Source organism: Papio anubis, chromosome 1, assembly GCF_008728515.1.
Source record: "Papio anubis isolate 15944 chromosome 1, Panubis1.0, whole genome shotgun sequence".
NCBI classification, from domain to species: domain Eukaryota; kingdom Metazoa; phylum Chordata; class Mammalia; order Primates; family Cercopithecidae; genus Papio; species Papio anubis.
Window position 1 is genome coordinate 60,350,360 of NC_044976.1, and position 19,148 is coordinate 60,369,507.

Sequence of the window (19,148 nt, forward strand, 5' to 3'; positions counted from 1 at the left end):
AAAGGCTTCAAAGGACATGTCGAGCAAAACTGATATTGTGAGCCTGATACTTTGAGCTTGGGCACATATGTGACCAGCAATTAGGGTGGATAAACTTCCTTGTACTAAACTAACTTCATTTTATGCTTTAAGCCTAAAGGTGGTCAGTGAACTTGAACTTTGTCATTGTAGATTGATCATTTGCCACCTAGGTCTTCTCCGTCAGATAATTGCCTGAGAGATACCCCCATCTCTCGCGCTATCTCTCTCTCTCTCTTTTTTTTTTTTTTTTTTTGGAGACAGAGTTTTGCTCTTGTTGCCCAGGCTAGAGTACAATGGCGCAATCACAGCTCACTGCAACCTCCACCTCCCAGGTTCAAGCGATCCTCCTGACTCAGCCTCCGAGCAGTGAGCCGAGATCATGCCACTGCACTCCAGCCAGGACGACAGAACGAGACTCCATCTCAAAAAACAAACAAACACACTTTCTGCTCCAAAAGCAAAGTGATACCCTCAAGGCAGGAAGCCTGTGCTTCCTTCCCTAAGCTAGCTTTGGAATAAAAAGTCACTTTCTTTATACTAAAAAATAATAATTTAAAAATAACTCATTCTCTATCTCCTAGAAAAATGGGGGTACTCAGTTACAAAACTGGCTTAATTCATGAGGAGTTCTGAATGATATTCTTTGTTTTGCCATTCACTTGTGATTAAGCTCTATGATCTGTAGTGTCCTTGATTGTGAAGGTTCTGGACTGGTTTCTTGCTGTCTCCAAACTAAGTGTGATTTCATTGTTATTTTGTATTTATTTGAGACAGAGTCTCACTCTGTTGCCCAGGCTGGAGTGCAGTGGCATGATCTTGGCTTTCTGTGACCTTGACCTCTTGGGTTCAGGCGATCCTTCCACCTCAGCCTCCTGAGTAGCTGGGACTATAGGCATGAGCCACCACACCTGGCTAATGTTCTTTTAATTTTTTGTGAAGATGGGGGTCTCACTGTGTTTCCCAGCTGGTCTTGAACTCCTGGGCTCAGCCTTCCAAAGTGCTGGAATTGCAGGCATGAGCCATCATGCCGAGACCCAAATTAAGTGTGATTCTTAAGAGTTTAGGTACTGATTACTGAAGTTGAATCTTTCTTTGTCTCCTGTTATGTGACTGAAAGATCTCAATCATATTTGGAACTTTTTATGCTTTTGATAGTACCTAATTCAATCTTTACTCCTTTTGTTTTCACCCTTATATCCCTAGCAAATAGCATAGTGTCTAGCCCAGAGCCAGTATTCAGACTTTTTTGTTTTTTAAATAAATAAGTGGAGTAAAGTCAGCTATTCCTTTTTTCTCCAACTCTTTGAGTTCTTTTTAATCTCTTCCAGTCGATGCCCTTAATCCAGTGTACATCCATTCCTATAATTGTTGGGTACATGGTAATAGCCTCCTAAATGGTCAGCTTTCCTATTCTTGCCCTCTCAGCCCTCCTTCCCATTGTTAAGTGGTAATTCATCTTTAAACACTGTTCAAAGCATTTCAGCATCTCTGCCTGGTCCAGATGTTTGGAACCTCTGTCCACTTGGTCCTAGCAGCAGTTTCAGGCTTATCATCTCCTTCATTCCTGAGCTCCAAGTGACATTCAGCTGCAGCTGTCTGTGGATACCATAAACCAGCCCAAAGTGAATTCTCACCTGCTTGTGTTTCACTCCATGCCTCTAAGGATCAGATAACAGCTTCCTTGTTAGCCTTCAGCTTCCTTTACTTTGGACTTCCAAACAGTTCAAAAGCCTGTTGGCTTTCAAATTATTTTCTACTACCATATGCTAATTTTGCCTCTAATTTTTTCTCCACCAGTCTACTTTTATAATCATGCTTGGTCTTCCTGTCTCTTTCTCCCCTTTTCAAGTCATCCTGTGTGTGCTGTGGCCACGCTTCCTAAGGCTCAGCTCTGGAGACTGCCTATATGTGTTCCATGTCTCGCCTTAAATTGTCAATTCCAAAAGGGCTGAGGAAGGTTTTAGGCTTTTCTTCTGCTACTCTAGCAGATGTGACATAACGTGCTGCTTTATTTTCCTTGCGTTGATGGGTAAACACACAGGATTTGAAGTGAGACATACCCACACCTGAAACCCAAATCTTACCAATTACTTACTTCGAGTTTAGGCAAGTTCCATAACCTCCACTGGCCTCAACTTCATTATCTGTAAGATGGGATGGTTATACTTATAGCATCGTTATGAGGATGTTTTTTCCTTTTTGTCTTTTTTTTTTTTTTTGAGATGGAGTCTTGCTCTTGTCACCCAGGCTGGAGTGCAATGGCACAATCTTGGCTCACTACTCTTGGGTTTAAGTGATTCTCCTGCCTCAGCCTCCCAAGTAGTTGGGATTACAGGCACCCACCATCACGCCCGGCTAATTTTTGTATTTTTGGTAGAGATGGGGTTTCTCCATCTTGGCCAGGCTTGTCTTGAGCTTCTGACCTCAGGTGATCCGCCCGCCTCAGCCTCCCAAAGTGCTGGGATTACAGGCGTGCACCACTGCGCCCAGCCTTGTTTTGTTTTTCAGTTGTGAAAAATTTCAGACATTTACCAACATAAAGAGAATAGTCAGCAAATTCTCCCAGATTCAATAATTACCAAGATTTTACTATACTCATTTCACCTATTCCTTTTATTTTATTTTTCTTTACTGAAATATTTTCAAATTATCCCCAGACATTATGTCATTTTATTCATACACATTCATCTCTTAATCATATAACTACAATACCATTAATTTTCTTAACATCATAATTTTTTGTTTTTTTCTAATATATAATCTGTAATTAAATTTATTGTCTCAAAATATATTTTTACAATTGGCTTGTTCAAATAGGATTCAAACAAGGTCCTCACATAATAGTGTTTTTTGTTTGCTTGCTTTTTTAGAGATGGGGTCTTGCTCTGTTGCTCAGGCTGGAGGGCAGTGGCGTGATCATGGCTCACTACATCCTCCACCTCCCAGGCTCAAGGGATTCTTCAACCTCAGCCACCCATGAAGCTGGGATTATAGGCATGTGCCACCATACCCAGCTAATTTTTTTGTATTTGTAGTAGAGATGGGGTTTTGCCATGTTGTCCAGTCTGATCTCGAACTCCTAGCCTCAAGTAATTGGCCCACCTCAGCCTCCCAAAGTACCGGGATTACAGGCGTGAGCCACTATGCCCAGCCCAAACTGGAAATTCTTTGGTTTAGTGGGTAGGTGATAAGAAATAAGATGGAAAGTTTAAAAGGTTAATTCATCTTTTCCAGTGCAAGAAAAAGGAAATAATGGTAGAATGTGAAAAAGAAGATTAAAAAGGTTAATTGATAAGTTGTTTACAGCAATAATATTCCAATTTAGGTGTTTTATAGAGGCGTCCTAGAGTCCCCCGGGGATGAGGGGAGGCTCCATTTAAGACTTTTTCTCGCAGATTCAACCAGAACACTGATTACAGGTGTGAACCACCGTGCTGGCTGGCATTACGGTAGTTTACGTCTCTTTTTTAAAAAGAAATTTATTAGCTGGGTGCTGTAGTGAACACGTGTAGTCCCACAGCTATGCAGGAGGCTGAGGCAGGAGGATCTCTGAGGCCAGGAGTTTGAGGCTGTGGTACACTATGATGCAGCCTCTGTGAATAGCCACTGTACTCTAGCCTGGGCAACATAGTAAGACTCAAAAAAAAAAAAAAAACACTTAAAAAAAATTTTTAAATAAAAATAAGTTAATTGAAATACAAATAGAAAACTGTACTGTAGTTTGCTGAATTTTCACAAAGAATATATTCCCATGTAACCACCATCCAGGTAATGAAACAAAACATTACTAATACCCAGAAGTCACTTTGTGCCTCCTCTGATTCACTATTTCTTCTCTCTTCTCTGAAAGTCATCATATTTTTTATTTTTTCTATTTGTTTATTGTTGATGTTGTTTATCTCTTACAGGAAGAGATTTTCTCTATTAGTTTGGACTTTCATTTTCATATGCTCCTTCCTTCCCTCCTTCCCTCCCTCCCTCCCTTCCTTCCCTCCCTCCCTCCTTCCTTCCTTCCTTCCATTCTGTTTTTCACTCTTGTTGCCCAGGCTGGAGTGCAGTGGCGCAGTCTGGGCTCACTGCAACTCCGTCTCGCAGGTTCAAGCTATTCTTCTGCCTCAGCCTTCCGAGTAGCTGGGATTAAAGGCATGCACCACCACACCCAGCTAATTTTGTATTTTCAGTAGATGTGGGGTTTCTCTGTGTTGGTCAGGCTAGTCTCAAACTCCCAGCCTCAGGTGATCTGTCCGCCTCAGCCTCCCAAAGTGCTGGAATTATAGGCGTGAGCCACTGCACCCAGCCTGTGCTATTTCTTCTGATAAGTTACAGTTTCTTTTATATATTTTTACTTCTCAAATCTGAAAGTACTAACTCAGAGAATTAGAAGTTGGTTAGTGCATGAGAAAAGTTAGATTGAGATGTTTATTTTACCTGATTTGTTTTAAGTGGAATTGTTATATTTAATATATAGAGGAGTGTTTTAAAATGTTTTCTCTGTATTATATTATTCTTTGTTATTTGGAAACAGAACAGATGACTAAATGTTTCTGAAATTGTACTGAGTCATTATTCCAGTGTGTTGAACATTTGCTATTAAAATACTGGGCAGTGACTTGAATTAAGTTTCTTTCTTGGGAGAAAGGCTCTGTTACTTAGCAACACCTAATATCCTATGATGATACGAAAACACTCTGTGACAATAATGGAGAAATGTTCTTGGCTTTCTTGGACAAGAAAAAGGCATCGATGCTTTGATACAGAATTATGAGCAACTTGGGATTCCTTTCTTCAGATAACATTGTCCTGGGGCTAGAAAATCCATGTTTAAAATAAGCATGAGTGTTCAGCTGCATCAAGAGACTGTTCTCTCTCCAATTATTCTAGTCTGATGTTCATTCAGGGATACTTGAATAAAGCCTGGTGCCAAAAGAAGCAGTTTACTTATCTACTCGTCTCTGATTTTTATTTAGAAATGGGAGGGCATCTAGGTTATTTGAAAAAGGAACTACAGCCACTTGACTAACACACTGCATAAGTGGAGGGGAAGAGAAATATCTTTCCATCTTAGGTTCATGGCTGAGATCTTTATAACAACAAAAGACAGATTAGGCCAGGCTCAGTGGTTCACACCTGTAATCCCAGCACTTTGAGAGGCCAGGGTGGGCAGATCACGAGGTCAGGAGATTGAGACCATCCTGACCAACATGGTGAAACCCTGTCTCTACTAAAAATTCAAAAATTAGCTGGATGTGGTGGCACGTACCTGTAATCCCAGCTACTCAGGAGGCTGAGGCAGGAGAGTGGCTTGAACTCAGGAGGCAGAGATTGCAGTGAGCCAAAATCACGCCACTGCACTCCAGTCTGGTGACAGAGGGAGACTCTGTCTCAAAAAAAAAAAAAAAAAGATAGATTAACCAAAGAAAAGCATACACATTTATTTAATATACACAGGAGCCTTCATAAGGAAATGAAGTCCCAAGGAAACAAACCTGTGTGATGTTTATGCTAGGTTTAAACCAGAGAAGTAAATAGCCATGGAGAAGTAGGACTGGACAAAGGAGGCATGATCTAATGGCAATAAACCAGGAGGAACTTATTCAGATTCTTCTCTGTGTCCCTGTGTCTTCAGAGATAAGGATGCTCCCTTCCTCTGGGTGTAGGCAGGGCACCTCTGTAATGAAGGTCTTATCACCTGCTTCAGGGGAAGATTAGAGAAATACTTCTTAGGTTTTTTGACCTGCTTCAGGGGAGAAGGGGTGGGAGAAGTGAGAGTTACCTTCCCGCTTCTGCTGTTTTCTCAAATGCCAAGATGCTATATTGTGGAGTAGTGTGTACTGAATCTCATCAAGTCAGTGAAAACTGACACATGCCTGTAGTCCTTGCTATTCAGGAGGCTGAGGCTGGAGGATTGGTTGAGCCCGGGAGGTTGGGGCTGCAGTGAGCCATGATTGTGCCACTGAACTCTAGCCATGTCAACAGAATGAGACTCTGTCTCAAAAAAAATAAAAAATAAAAATAAATAAAATCAGCAAAAGTCTATATAAAAATGGCTATTGTTTTTACAGATATTTCCTAGAAATACCAGATGTGGTAAGATTCTAGATCATTATAACACTTTTGATATTTTGTTGCCAAAAGCTAGTACTTATGTAATTTGTGTGTGTGTGTGTGTGTGTGTGGTGTGCATTTTCATATAGTAAACAAAGTATGGGTTCTTTAGTTTTTTTGTTTCTTAATTTTAAGAGAGAACTTCATTGACTTCAAGTAAAAGAATACTCTTTACTCCACCTCTTTAAAATAATGTATTTTCAGTGAAATTGAAATGAGTAAATTTTAGGAAAACCATTCTCTATACATTTTCTTTCCACCTATCCTTTTCTCGCCCCATTGGTTGCTATGGCAACGACTCCCAGCAGCCCTGAGAGCAAATGCCAGGCCATCCGGGGTTCCCTGCAGTGAAGCCACATGTCTGATGCTGCACAACAGTTTGTGCTGACTCAGCCATGCACAGGAGGAGTGCTACTGTTTCTATCTTAAGTTTTGAATTAAAAACTAAACTGGCATTGCAGTCTTGATTTTTCAGAAATGAAAAACCAAGTCAGTTTCAAAAACCAAATCATTTTTCCTTCTCCCCTTGAAATTCTAGGTTCAGCTTTTGTTGTACTTACTAAAGAGAAGCAATTGTCACAGAGATTTACAGGAAACCCCAGAGATTTTGGACGGAGGGAGGCAGCCTAGGAGGCTGAGAGGAAGGGAAATCTATTACGTAATCAAAATAAACCTCTTATTTAATCCTGAAGCCTGACTGTGGAGACAGAGATAGTGTCCATGTTAGATTAGTCTTATGACTGCCCTATGTAAAGGCTGCCTTAAATTTGGTCTCTGTGAACTTTTGTTGATTGTCATCATCAACATACTTTTCCTGGAAAGAAATGACTGCACTGCATGAGAGATTCATCTGTAGTTTACGAGCCTAGTGGCCCATGAGAAGCACCTGAGCACCTCCTTACAAAGATTCCTTGCTCAGAATCTCAGCCTGTGGGACCCAGTCATGGTTCTGTTTCATAAGCGCCAAGGGTGATATTTTAGGTAGTATGGGGGAGAAAGTATTATTTTTTCCTCACCCATTGCAAGGTTCGTGGCTGAGACCCTTATAACAAAAAGCAGATTAACAAGAGAAAAGCATAACAAATTTGTTTATGCCAAATTTTATACAACACAGGAGCCTTCAGAAAGAAAGACCCAAAGACCCAGAGAAAACTGTGTTTTTATGGACAGTCCTGCAGAAGTATGACTTGGGGACAAAAGGGTATGATCTAGTCGGGGGGAACTCAGGAATGCCTGTTTGTTATAATCTTTTTTTTTTTTTTGAGACAGAGTCTCACTCTGTCACCCAGGTTGGAGTGCAGTGAGATAATCTCTGCTCAATGCAACCTCCGCCTCCCGGGTTCAAGCAATTCTCCTGCCTCAGCCTCCCAAGTAGCTGGGACTACAGGCGTGTGCCACCACATCCAGCTAATTTTGTATTTCTAGTAGAGACAGGGTTTCACCTTGTTGGCCAGGCTGGTCTCAAACTCCTCAGGTGATCCACCCATCTTGGCCTCCCAAAGTGCTGGAGTATCAGGCGTGAGCCACCGCGCTCAGCCTTGTTGCGATTCTTGTGCATCTGTGTGTGCTGTTCCCTTCCTCTGGGTGTAGGGCAGGACACCTGTCACACATACCTCTGCAGGGGGGAAAGGGAGGGAGGTCAGAGAGTGACCTTCCTAGGTTTTGTGGCCTGCTTCTGGGAAGTGGGGGCAGGGGCTTTCTAGTTTCTGTGGCCACTTCAGGAGAGAGGGGGTAAGAGAAGGTCAGAACACATAATCCTGCTTCTGTGGTTTGCTCAGTTTCCTTCAGTGTAAAATACTCAGTCTGCTAAGGTGCTACCTTTTAGGGTATTGTGTTCTAAATCCTGACAATAGCAATAAATCTAAGCCTGACCAATAATCTAAGGAGATAGGCCTGGGAACCATTGTTTCAGCTCTGAAGGGAACTTATTACCTCAAATGTCTGCCAGTTGAAGAGATAGCTGTGATGGTGTGATGAACAGGTCACAGCACTTGGATTCAGTAGAACTGACCCTGACATTGGCCAAGTCACCTCAGTTCTCCGAGTATCCATCAATTCATCTGCAAATGGAGGCATTTACGAAAGTGTGGGGAAGAATCGATGACACGGTGAACTGTGAAAGATTTCTTTCATACAACGAGGTATTATGACCATGTGAGGATTCTGAAGATAGCTTCTTAAAACTGAGGGAGAAATTTGAAGTCATTTTATCTTTCCTTTAAAATGATATTAGAGAATTTTATACATGATTTGTTAGAGAAAAAATTGAACTATATGCTAGGAGACTTTATAACACTTTTCATATTTTGTTGCCAAAAACTAGTACTGACATAATTTATGTGTGTGTGGTGTGTATTTTTGTATGGCAAACAAAGTATGGGTTCTTTTTTTTTTTTTCCTGTTGCTTAATTTTAAGAGAGAACTAAGTTGGCTTCAAGTATTAGGTTGGTGCAAAAGTCATCGTGGTTTTTTTCATTACTTTTAGTGGCAAAAATCACAATTACTTTTGTACAAACCTAATAAAAGAATACTCTTTACAAGCCTCTTTAGTCTATAGTTTCTACCCATAAATTAGCTTCATAACCTTATATGAGATTTTCGTTCTTTGGTCTTGTTTCTTTATCAAATGGAGTCTGAAAGTAAAGGTGGGTGACTGTGAGAGAAGGTCCATGATTTCTTAGTTCATTTTGCCTGAATTAAAAGTCTCTGATTTCATGATATGATGAAAACATAGCAATTAATGTATCGGAAGGGCTGGACCTGTCATCTTTTAAACTCCATCTAACTATGGGTCTAAATAAAAATCGTAGGATAACCCAAATTCGAAGGCCTGAAAATGTTAATAAAAATTCAACGGAAGTATATGTGTTACAGAGTATTTGGCACTTTCAGTCTCTTATTATTATGCTTTCTGTTTTATGAGGCACTGAAAAAAAGGATTACCTATAAATCTTTTTGCTTGTCAAGTTTCTTCAGCTTGATAAAGTGGGTTTTAAAAGATAATGTGCACATAGTAATTTGTTTTTCTAGTAGTACTAACGGATTTTAATTTTGAATACAGCTCTAAAGAGGAAACTGTTTTACTTCTTTTAACTGAAGGGATAATTGTCTTTGAGAAAAAAATTGTATCTGTCTAAAGCTTTTAGATTTCCAATCACTTTTATATAGCATTGTTTGGGACAGTGTCGGAACAGTGTGTCCTCGCAATTGAATAGGATCTTCAAAATCACTCACTTCTGTTTTCAGTAGGTTTAGATGGACTATCTAATATATGCCAGCCACTGTTGTGGGTACAGAAGACTGCAGAGAGTTGGGTGGACAAGGAGCTCATGGAGTTTATATTCTAGGGGAGGGAAGTCGAAGGAAATAAGGAATCTAAAAAGATACTTTTCAGCTAGGACCATGAAGACCGATGGACAACACTGGAGACAGGGTCTTCCTTTGTCACCCAGGCTGACGTGCGGTGGTGTGATTATGGCTCAGTGCAGCCTCAACCTCCTGGGCTCACACAGTCGTCCCACCTCAGCCTCCCAAGTAGCTGGGACTACAGGTGTCCACCCTCATGCTTGGCTGATGTTTTAATTTTTTGTAGAGATGGAGTTTTGCTATATTGTCCAGGCTAGTCTTGAATTCCTGTCCTCAAGCAATCTTTCTTCCTTCCAAAATGCTGGGATTACTGTACCCAGCCCCAAAAAATTATTAATAAAATTGTGTAACTATGAAGTATGCTCAATTCTTTTTTTTTTCTTTTTCTTTTTCTTTCTTTTTTTTTTTTAAGACAGTCTTGCTGTGTCACCCAGGCTGGAGTACAGTAGCATGATCTCAGCTTACTGCAACCTCCGCCTCCTGGGTTCAGGTGATTCTCCTGCCTTAGCCTCCCGATTAGCTGGGATTGCAGGTGTGTGTCACCATGCCAGCTAATTTTTGTATTTTTTGTAGAGACAGGGTTTCACTATACTGGGCAGGCTGGTCTCGAACCCCTGACCTTGCTAGTGATCTGCCCGCCTCAACCTCCCAAAGTGCTGGGATTACGGGCATGAGCTACCACGCTCAGCCTAAGTATACCCAGGTCTTTAATGTTTCAGGATTGGGATTTTTTTTGCCGAGTTTTATTCTGTTGAGCTTATTTCATTCTCCCACAAAACAGAAAACAATACAAAGAAATTAAGGAAAGCTGAATAACTCATCTGTTAGCATTTAGGCCAAGAAAGTCAGAACAAGCTAGATGCAGGATTATTGGAAATGTCAACCAAAACGAGGCCTTGGCATGATACAGTAGAAAGTGTAGCTGACCAGTGGGTTGAGAATTGGTGAGAACATCTATACTATTCAGTATAGTTTGCAGATATTAGTTGTTTTTCCTGACGACACACTAAAATAAGCAAGTAACTTCAGCTGCTGGTATTTTTCTCAATGCTCTAACTAGTCATATGTGTGCTTGTCTCTGATGATAGATTTTCAGGTCCTTGAAAACAAATTCAGTATTGTATTCCCTTTGTATCACAAGCCTGGCCTGAATTTGGATTCAATTCATATTAGTTCATTGAATAAATAGGATTATAGTAGGGTCACAAAAAAGCATTGACTAGAAAAATACAGCTGCTGGTTTTGGCCAGGCATGGTGGCTCACGCCTATAATCCCAGCACTTTGGGAGGCCGATGCAGGCAGATCACGAGGTCAAGAGATCGAGACCATCTTGGCCAACATGGTGAAACCCCGTCTCTACCAAAAACACAAAAATTAGCTGGGCGTGGTGTCGCATGCCTATAGTCCCAGCTACTGAGGAGGCTGAGGCAGGAGAATCACTTGAACCCAGAAGGCGGAGGTTGCAGTGAACCAAGATCGCGCCACTGTACTCCAGCCTGGCAACAGAGTGAGACTCTGACTCAAAAAAAAAAAAAAAAAAAGAAGCTGCTGGTTTTAAAAGTTAGAATAATACATCTATAACTTAGTCCCTCAGTGGGATGTTGATAAGGGAGCCAATTTTTTTAGGGTCTTTTAAGCCACTTATGGGGTTCTTTTTTAAATTGTGGTAAAATATACATAACAAAGTTTACTATTTTACCATCTTTAAGTGTATTGTTCAGTGTTAAATACATTTACATTGTGCAACCATCCATCTCCAGAACTTTTTTATTTTCGCAAACAGAAACTACAGAAAGGGTTTTGATTCTACACTTTACTAGCACACAATTGTAAAGCTGTTTCAGTGGCCTACATATCACGGGACAAACACTTGATCCAGTGGTGGCATTTCTCTGCACCTGCAGATGTTCCAGGGTCTTCTCCTTGCCTCAAAGAAGAGACTCGGTGGAGAACAATGTTAGTCTCTTCCTCTAATGGTTCCCACCAGAGGGCTGTGTGGCTTTTCTTCATGCCATCATGGGCAAAACTGCTTTCTTTCTTAAGTCTCCATTTTTCTTAAAACAAACAGAAAGTTAAATAGAAAAGAGCAACTTTGTCACCAACTTAAGACTAACTGTAAACCTCAACATAACTATATCATGGAAACAAAAATCATGTGGTTTTGTTTCCCCTAACATTATTTGGACTCCTATCTCCCAGGCATTTTTAGGAAACATCCACTTTTAGGGTAACAACCCCATTTTACATAAGAAATCTGGGTTCATAGAGGCTTAGTAATTTGTCCAAGGAATCAGAGATATTGTCTTAGCTTGTGTTTGAACTTAATTGTGACCCTAACCCTTATCCTTTCTATTCTGCCACAGAATGTGGGATGCTTCAGCCTCCCAAAGTGCTGGGATCACAGGCATGAACCACCATGCCCAGCCTCATTTCAATGTCTTTAATAGCTACTAGTTCATCACAGTTTTACATTTATTCTTGCACTAAATATTGTGTTTTAACTTTTTTGAGAAATGTATCTACATCATATAGATTTAAGAATGTACCAACTTACAGTTTGTATTGAGGTACTGTCCATAATTTTATTTTAAAAACCTGTCTGCAGTTATTTTTCTCTTTTAGTTCTGTAATTTTTTAAAATTTATTTTTAGAGATGGGGGTCTCATGCTGTAGCCCAGGCTAAAGTGCAGTAGTACAATCATGGCTCACTGTAGCTTTGAACTCCTGGACTTAATGATCCTCCCGCCTCAACCTCCGGAGTAGCCAAAATTATAAGTGCGTGCCGCTATGCCAGGCTAACTTTTCAAACTTTTTGTACAGACAGGGTCTCGCTATGTTGCCCAGGCTTGTCTCAAACTCCTGGGCTGAAGCAGTCCTCCCAAAATGCTGGGATTACAAGCATGAGTCACTGTATACAGCTTTGTAATTTATTTTTATCATCTATTTTTTTCTCATTAAGTTTTTAAAGAGCCTATCTTATTAATGTTTTCCAAGAAGTAGGTTTTAATTTCATTGAACTTCAGAATGTATTTTTATTTTGATTTGTTTGTTGGTGATAGTTCTATATTCATTCATTAGCAGATGCCCTTATCTTTGCTATTTTCTGTCTTCTTATTTCTTTGCATTTGCTATGTAGCTATTTTTCCAATTTCTTGGTTATAATGCTTTTTTTTTTAACCTTTCTTGTTTTCTGGTAAATTCTTCAAAATTATAAATTGCCTTCTAAATTCTTCTTTAGCTGTGTCTCCCGAGTTTGACATCTAGAATTATAATTTTTATTCAATTGTGAATACTGTATTTCTTAATTTTCTGTTTAAAATCTTGGGTTTTTTACTAATATTATTTCTAAACACCTGAGGTTTTTAAAGTTATCTTTTTATTGTTAATTTATAATTTTTTTGTTTTATTGCATTATATTTCAAGAACACAGCCTGTGTAATATTGAGTCTTTGAGAGCTATTGAAGTTTCTTTTATGGCCCAATATGCAGTCTGTTTCTGTACTTGGTCTGTGTGTGATTTGCAAAAAATGTGCATTTTGTGTCTGTCAGGTGTAGAGTTATTTTATATCTACTATTTTGAGTATTGTCTTGTTAAAGTTATCAACGTCTTTTTTTTAAAAAAAAAAAAAGATGCTTTATTACTTTCTGAGAGAGGTGTGTTAAAATTGGTGTTTCGTGTTGTTTTCTTAGCTGTGATATCATTTCTTAACTGTCTTACCATGTAAGTCCAATAAACAAAGCAGATGAGAGCATAAGTGCTCTGGTTGAATCTGGAGAAAAGATCTTAAATGGAGCCTCTTCTCAACCCCCCCATCCTGGGGGACTCTATGGCACCTCTGCAGAACCCATAAAATGGAATATTATTGCTGTAAACAGCCTATCAACTAACCTTTCAGTCTTATTTCTGATCACCCACCCACTAGTCCAGAGAATTTCCAGTTTGCAGCCAGCAGCTACCTATGTTCTCCTCCCTATCCCAGCTGCATTTTCCTCTTGCCATTTCACCCACCAAGATTCTTTATCACATAATCAAATTGCGTACCATACTCAAGACTGCTTAAATTTTCCTAATTCCAAAAAATATTTTCTAGCCATATCCATTTTTGGAATTCTAAAAATAATTACTGGGGCCAGGCATGGTGGCTCATGTCTGTAATCCCAACACTGTAAGAGGCCGAGGCGGGCGGATCACCTGAAATCAGGAGTTTGAGACCAGCCTGGGCCGCACGGTGAAACCCTGTCTCTACTAAAAATAAAAAAATTAGCTGGGTGTGGTGGCGCACACCTGTGATCCCAGCAACTCAGGAGGCTGAAGCACAAGAATCTGGGAGGTGGAGGTTGCCGTGACCCAAGATCGCACCACTGCACTCCAGCCTGAGTGACAGAGCGAGACTTCATCTCAAAAAATAAAATAAAATAAAAGCAATTATTGGTGGCACAATTAATTTAGTATTTATTCACTGATCTAATTAATAAGTTAGTATTTATTCAGTGACCAGCAGTCATAATGGTTGGGAATTTAAAAAATAATTGCAGTCATTGAATATTTGTTGTGTTAACTTTATCTCTCCTATTATGCTGTGTGAGCATCTTTATTGTAATGCATGTCTTACTCATCTCTATTCATTCAAGTACCCACACAGCATCTTGTTCTTGGTTGCCGACCAGCAAAAATGCCTTGTATTTATTCACTTCAGTGTAAATATGACTTAACTCTTTTCCTATATAGTTAACAGTTTTGTGATCTTGCAAGTCCTTCATTTTACTGTATTTTGCTAAATATGTTCATTTATTAGTAACAAGCTTTGTTCAGTGAGAGTTCTTTAAGATTCTCTTCAAAATTCTTGTAAAGCAGATTTATTTTCATTCTAAAATAAGCCCCCCTTATGCCTTATTCTTTTATTATAAATTCATGCATAAAGTCATTTTTATGAGTTTAAATTTATCTACTCACTTATAAAGCAGTGTTTGTTGAGTCTGGTAAAGCGATGGAGTGGACTGGGCTGTCTTCTTCCCCACTCTACCTTAAGACAAATGATTTGACTTGAGCTTTTAATTTGCAAGGTTCCCTCCTAAGGACAGCAAATGTAATATAAGTGAAGCATTAGAATGAGCATTTAGAGTTTCAAGAGTGTCACAGTCTACTAATTTGTTATTTAAAAGCTGTTGAGATGATTGCTTCCAGCCATGGTAGTAGACATGTAGCTTTTGAGTGTGGTGGCATACCTGGCCTGATCTTGTGCTGTGTGGGGCACAGGACATGCTTAAGGCAGTGCTATCCTCACACTGATTTGTCAGTGTGGTTTTGCTGCACAGAACCAACACAAGTGAGACATAGCCAGCCATCTCCTAAAACAGGTCCTTTTGACCCTAACATAGAGGTAGCAAAGTGAGACAGAAGATGGAATAAGAGAAGTATAGAACACCTATAAACTATGAGCCGCTAAGCCTTTTAACATGTATGTTGTTTAATTTTCTCAACATCCATGAAATGGATAGTAACGATTTATAGATGAAGAAGTGGAACCTCATAGAGATAGATAAAACAGTGTATTCATTGTTAGATATTGAGTAAGTGGTAGATTTGTGGAATGAATTCAAATATGACAGCTAAACCAACACCCTTAATTCCTCTTGCTTTTGCTCCCATAACCCAGTGTTATTTGGTACCCTTCGTATTAATATATATTAATGTAATTATTTAATATATATTAATGTAATTATTTAGAATTAATTGTTGATTTTCTTTCCTACTGGACCATAAGTCCTAAGAGGAGAAAGCATGATTGTTTTGTTCAGCATTATATCTCTAAGACCAAACACTTTGCTTGCCTTAAATCTGGTGCTCAGTTAATATTTTTGTTTCCGTTTGTAGTGCGGGTGGGTTGGGGCAGATAGGAAAGGGACCATGGTTTCTGCCACTTTGTGTTGATTGACTTAGGTAAGAAGAGTCCACAGAAAGTCTAGGCCAGTGTGAACCTGAACAATCAGAAGGTCTTATGGGTGAGTTAAACTTCTTAGCAGGAAATAAAATAATTTTTAACTGTAACCTACATCTAAGGCCATGCATGGCCTTAAGTACCTTCATTCTCAAAAATAAATTATTATAGAGGTTGGCACAGTGCCACATACTAGTAGTTCCAGCTACTTGGGAGGCTGAGGCAGAAGTTGGAGGCTGCAGTGTGCTATAGTCACGCCTGTGAACAGCCACTGCAGCACTCCAGTCTGGGCAATATAGCAAGACTCTGTCTCTTCAAAAACAAAAAAGGTACCGTGGTTGAGAAATCACAGTAAGGATGGGGAAATGCTGACATCTCAATAATACAGATCAAGCTACTCTATTTAATGTTTTAAAAATTCTTTTAATAGAAAAAATCAGACAAAGATATGCAGATCTGCCTGGAGAACTGCACATTATTGAACTTGAAAAAGATAAGAATGGACTTGGACTCAGCCTTGCTGGTAATAAAGACCGATCACGCATGAGCATATTTGTGGTGGGAATTAACCCAGAAGGACCTGCTGCCACAGATGGACGAATGCGTATTGGAGATGAACTCTTAGAGGTGAGAAGCATATGTTTTTAACTTGTCTTTTGGTGAAGTGGATGGGTGCAGTGGATGTTCTACAGGAAAATGAGGTGAAAGAAAAGAATGATGTCAAATTATATTTCCTTCAACTACTTAAAATCATTTTTCAAAGCAAGAACAGAAATGTTGCTTGCAAATGTTATTTGCTGCTTATGTGAAAACTAATCTCACAGAATATTTTAGAAGTTCTTCAGTAAAATATCATCGAAACATATTAAAACCTTTGTTTTTAATATCAATTTTTAAATATTCAAAATTAATTTGTTTGTATATTAACCTAATTTTGGTAGTATTTATCAAAATTCTCTTTGGGTTTTGAATTAATCATATGTGTAACTGTTATTGTTCTTCAGTTTTTTGGGGCAGGGAAGTGGGGAAGATGTTACAGCCAACAAGAGCCTGTGAACGTCTCAAAAATAATAGTTAATGTCTGTGAAGTTCAGGATATGGGTTAAGGTTACATAGGTTCTTTCTTTAGGAATAGAATAGACAAAAGAGAAGCTAAGAAGATGACTGATCCTCTTTAAATTACTCTAGATAATTTCATTAATAATCTGAAAAGGTTATTATTCTTCTACACTTAAATTCAAGGTATCTGTTCTGAGCTTATCTTAGTTTGATACTCATTTGGTTGTTCATTCACTCATTCTTTCAGCTAACACTTCTGAGTGTCTATTAGGACCAGAAACAGAAAAAGAGATGAAGACATCCAGTTCCTTCATTAGTATAGCTCACAGTTTAGAAGAAGAAAACAGACATGAAAAGATATTTATATTACAAAATGAGAAATGCAATAATGATGATGATATGATGATGATGATGATGACGACAATAACTGCTAAAATATACCTGGTACCAAACAGAACAACCTCTTTTACTGGTGAGATCAGAAAGTAAATGATGGTGTTAGGATTCGATGGCAGGCAGTTTGACTTGTAGCTCTCTGTAAACCATTGTGCTTTAAGGCCTATTTGATAAAATGTTCCAACTTTAGGACATTTAGGCGAGCCAAATCACGGAGACGCTGAGTGTTAGACTGCTTACTTGAAATGAAGGCTTACTGATTTTGCATTTTATGATTTCCTCCTCAGACTTGACTCAGAATAGAATTTACAGTCATCCATAATTTTACTTGCCTAATAATAACTACTGCCACAGCTGGCCAGGTGCAACAGGAAGACCATCACCATCAACTCTTTCTTCCAATCGCTGGTTGCTTCTTCCCACTTAAAACCTGTTTCTGCAAAGAAGTCACTTCCAGGAATACTTTTCTTTTCTTGTTCTTTTATGATATAGCATCCTGAATGGGACCCACATTGGGTCATAACCCTGACTAGTATAATCATTACATAAATAAAGTCAAAGATGACCTTATGTAACTAATATTATTCATGACCTCAGTTTGTTTCCTTTGGCTTATGTTTAGAGACTTCCTCAGAGATGAGACAAAAGCGATGGCGGTAGTAAAAATGATGAAAGTTAGAGCCAGTGTACTCAGTTATTACTAGCACTGCGCATATGCATTGTACATATTTGTATTCAGTATTCTTAAGAACGCTTTATGGTAACAACTATTATTATCTCCATTTTATGGATGAGAAACTGGGTAAATAACATACCTAATATTGCAGAACTAAGTGACTAAGTGTGGTTAAGAACCCAGGCTTGCCAGACTCCAAGACCCATGCTACAGCCACTGAGGTATACTGTGTTCCCCATGGGACTTTTTTTTTTGAGACGGAGTTTCCCTCTTGTTGCCCAGGCTGGAGTGCAATGGCGCGATCTTGGTTCACCGCAACCTCCGCCTCCCAGGTTCAAGAGATTCTCCTGCCTCAGCCTCCCAAGTAGCCAGGATTACAGGCAAGCACCACCATGCCCGGCTAATTTTTGTATTTTTAGTAGAGACAGGCTTTCTCCATGTTGGTCGGGCTGGTCTCGAACTCCCGACCTCAAGTGATCCACCCACCTCGGCTTCCCAAAGTGCTGGGATTACAGGCATGAGCCACTGGGCCTGATCCCCGTGGAACTTCTTTAACCAACCCAGTTTGTTTAGATTCAGGAGATTCCTGATTTTTTATGCTTTCATCTTTAGGGAATCATGTATATTAAGTCAGTCTGTTGTGTTATACATATCTAGACAGAGATTTCCTGTCTTGCTTGGTATATGGAAACACTCCAAAGGCTATAATTTGGAATATGAGGATTCTTGTTCCATTCTTTCTACCTTATTAAGACTCAAGATGGAATGTCCTGTGGTATCCAGAACAATAGGAGCACGGGTATTTTATTTCTCTGTCTGACATTTTATTAGACACTGGTAACAAATGAGCTGTGGCTGCAGAGTAATGAGAGTATTTTACAGGTCAAACACAAAATTCAGCACTATGTATGCGGCAGCAAGCGCTGGACTCAGAAGACCTACCATAACTTGTCTCAATGCTTTTGATTATTGGTTATATTTCAGAAGTTGCTCAGCATAATGTATGTAGGAGGTAAAGAGTTTTCCTTGTCTTAGACAGCAGAACATCAGCTGACATCAAATGTGTGAAGATTGTCCCCCACATGCCAAGCAGTTCTCCAGCTGACAGCAATTGAGTATCCTATGATTCAATTCAGTTCTGACACTAGGTACCTGGAGACAGCGTCAGTCCCACAGGGTAAGGGCTCAGTCCCGCAACACTGTCTCCCACCACTTTAGAGGCCATTCGCAATCCCAGGTTATGACCTGAACTTCTGACAAACCAGCTCTTAATTGGGAGTTTCCATGAACCCCTACTCAGGTTTGATTAATTTCCTAGGATGGCTCACAGAAGACAGGGAAACGATTTACTTACATTTAGCCATAAAGGAAGTTAGGAAGATACGGGCGAACAAGCAGATGAAGAGACAAATATACAGGTTGAGGTGTAAGTGAAGGGGAGGGCAGAGTTTCCATGCCCTGTCTGGGTGTGCTACCCTCCAGACAGGTCCACATGTTCAGCAAGCCAAGAGCTATTCAAACCCCATAGTTCAGGGGTTTTTATTAAGGCTTCATCATGTAGGCATGAGCAATTATTACCTCATTC

At 39.6% G+C, this 19,148-nt stretch overlaps 1 protein-coding gene across 5 annotated transcripts in view; it reads left to right on the forward strand.

Moving 5' to 3' along the window:
- Positions 1-19,148, forward strand: part of PATJ (PATJ crumbs cell polarity complex component) — a 396,968-nt gene that overhangs the window by 207,796 nt on the left and 170,024 nt on the right. For all 5 annotated transcript variants that reach the window (XM_031669412.1, XM_031669417.1, XM_031669416.1 and 2 more), the window contains one exon: positions 15,863-16,059. In XM_031669412.1, the coding sequence (XP_031525272.1) occupies positions 15,863-16,059 (197 nt within the window). The remainder of the gene's footprint in view (positions 1-15,862; positions 16,060-19,148) is intronic.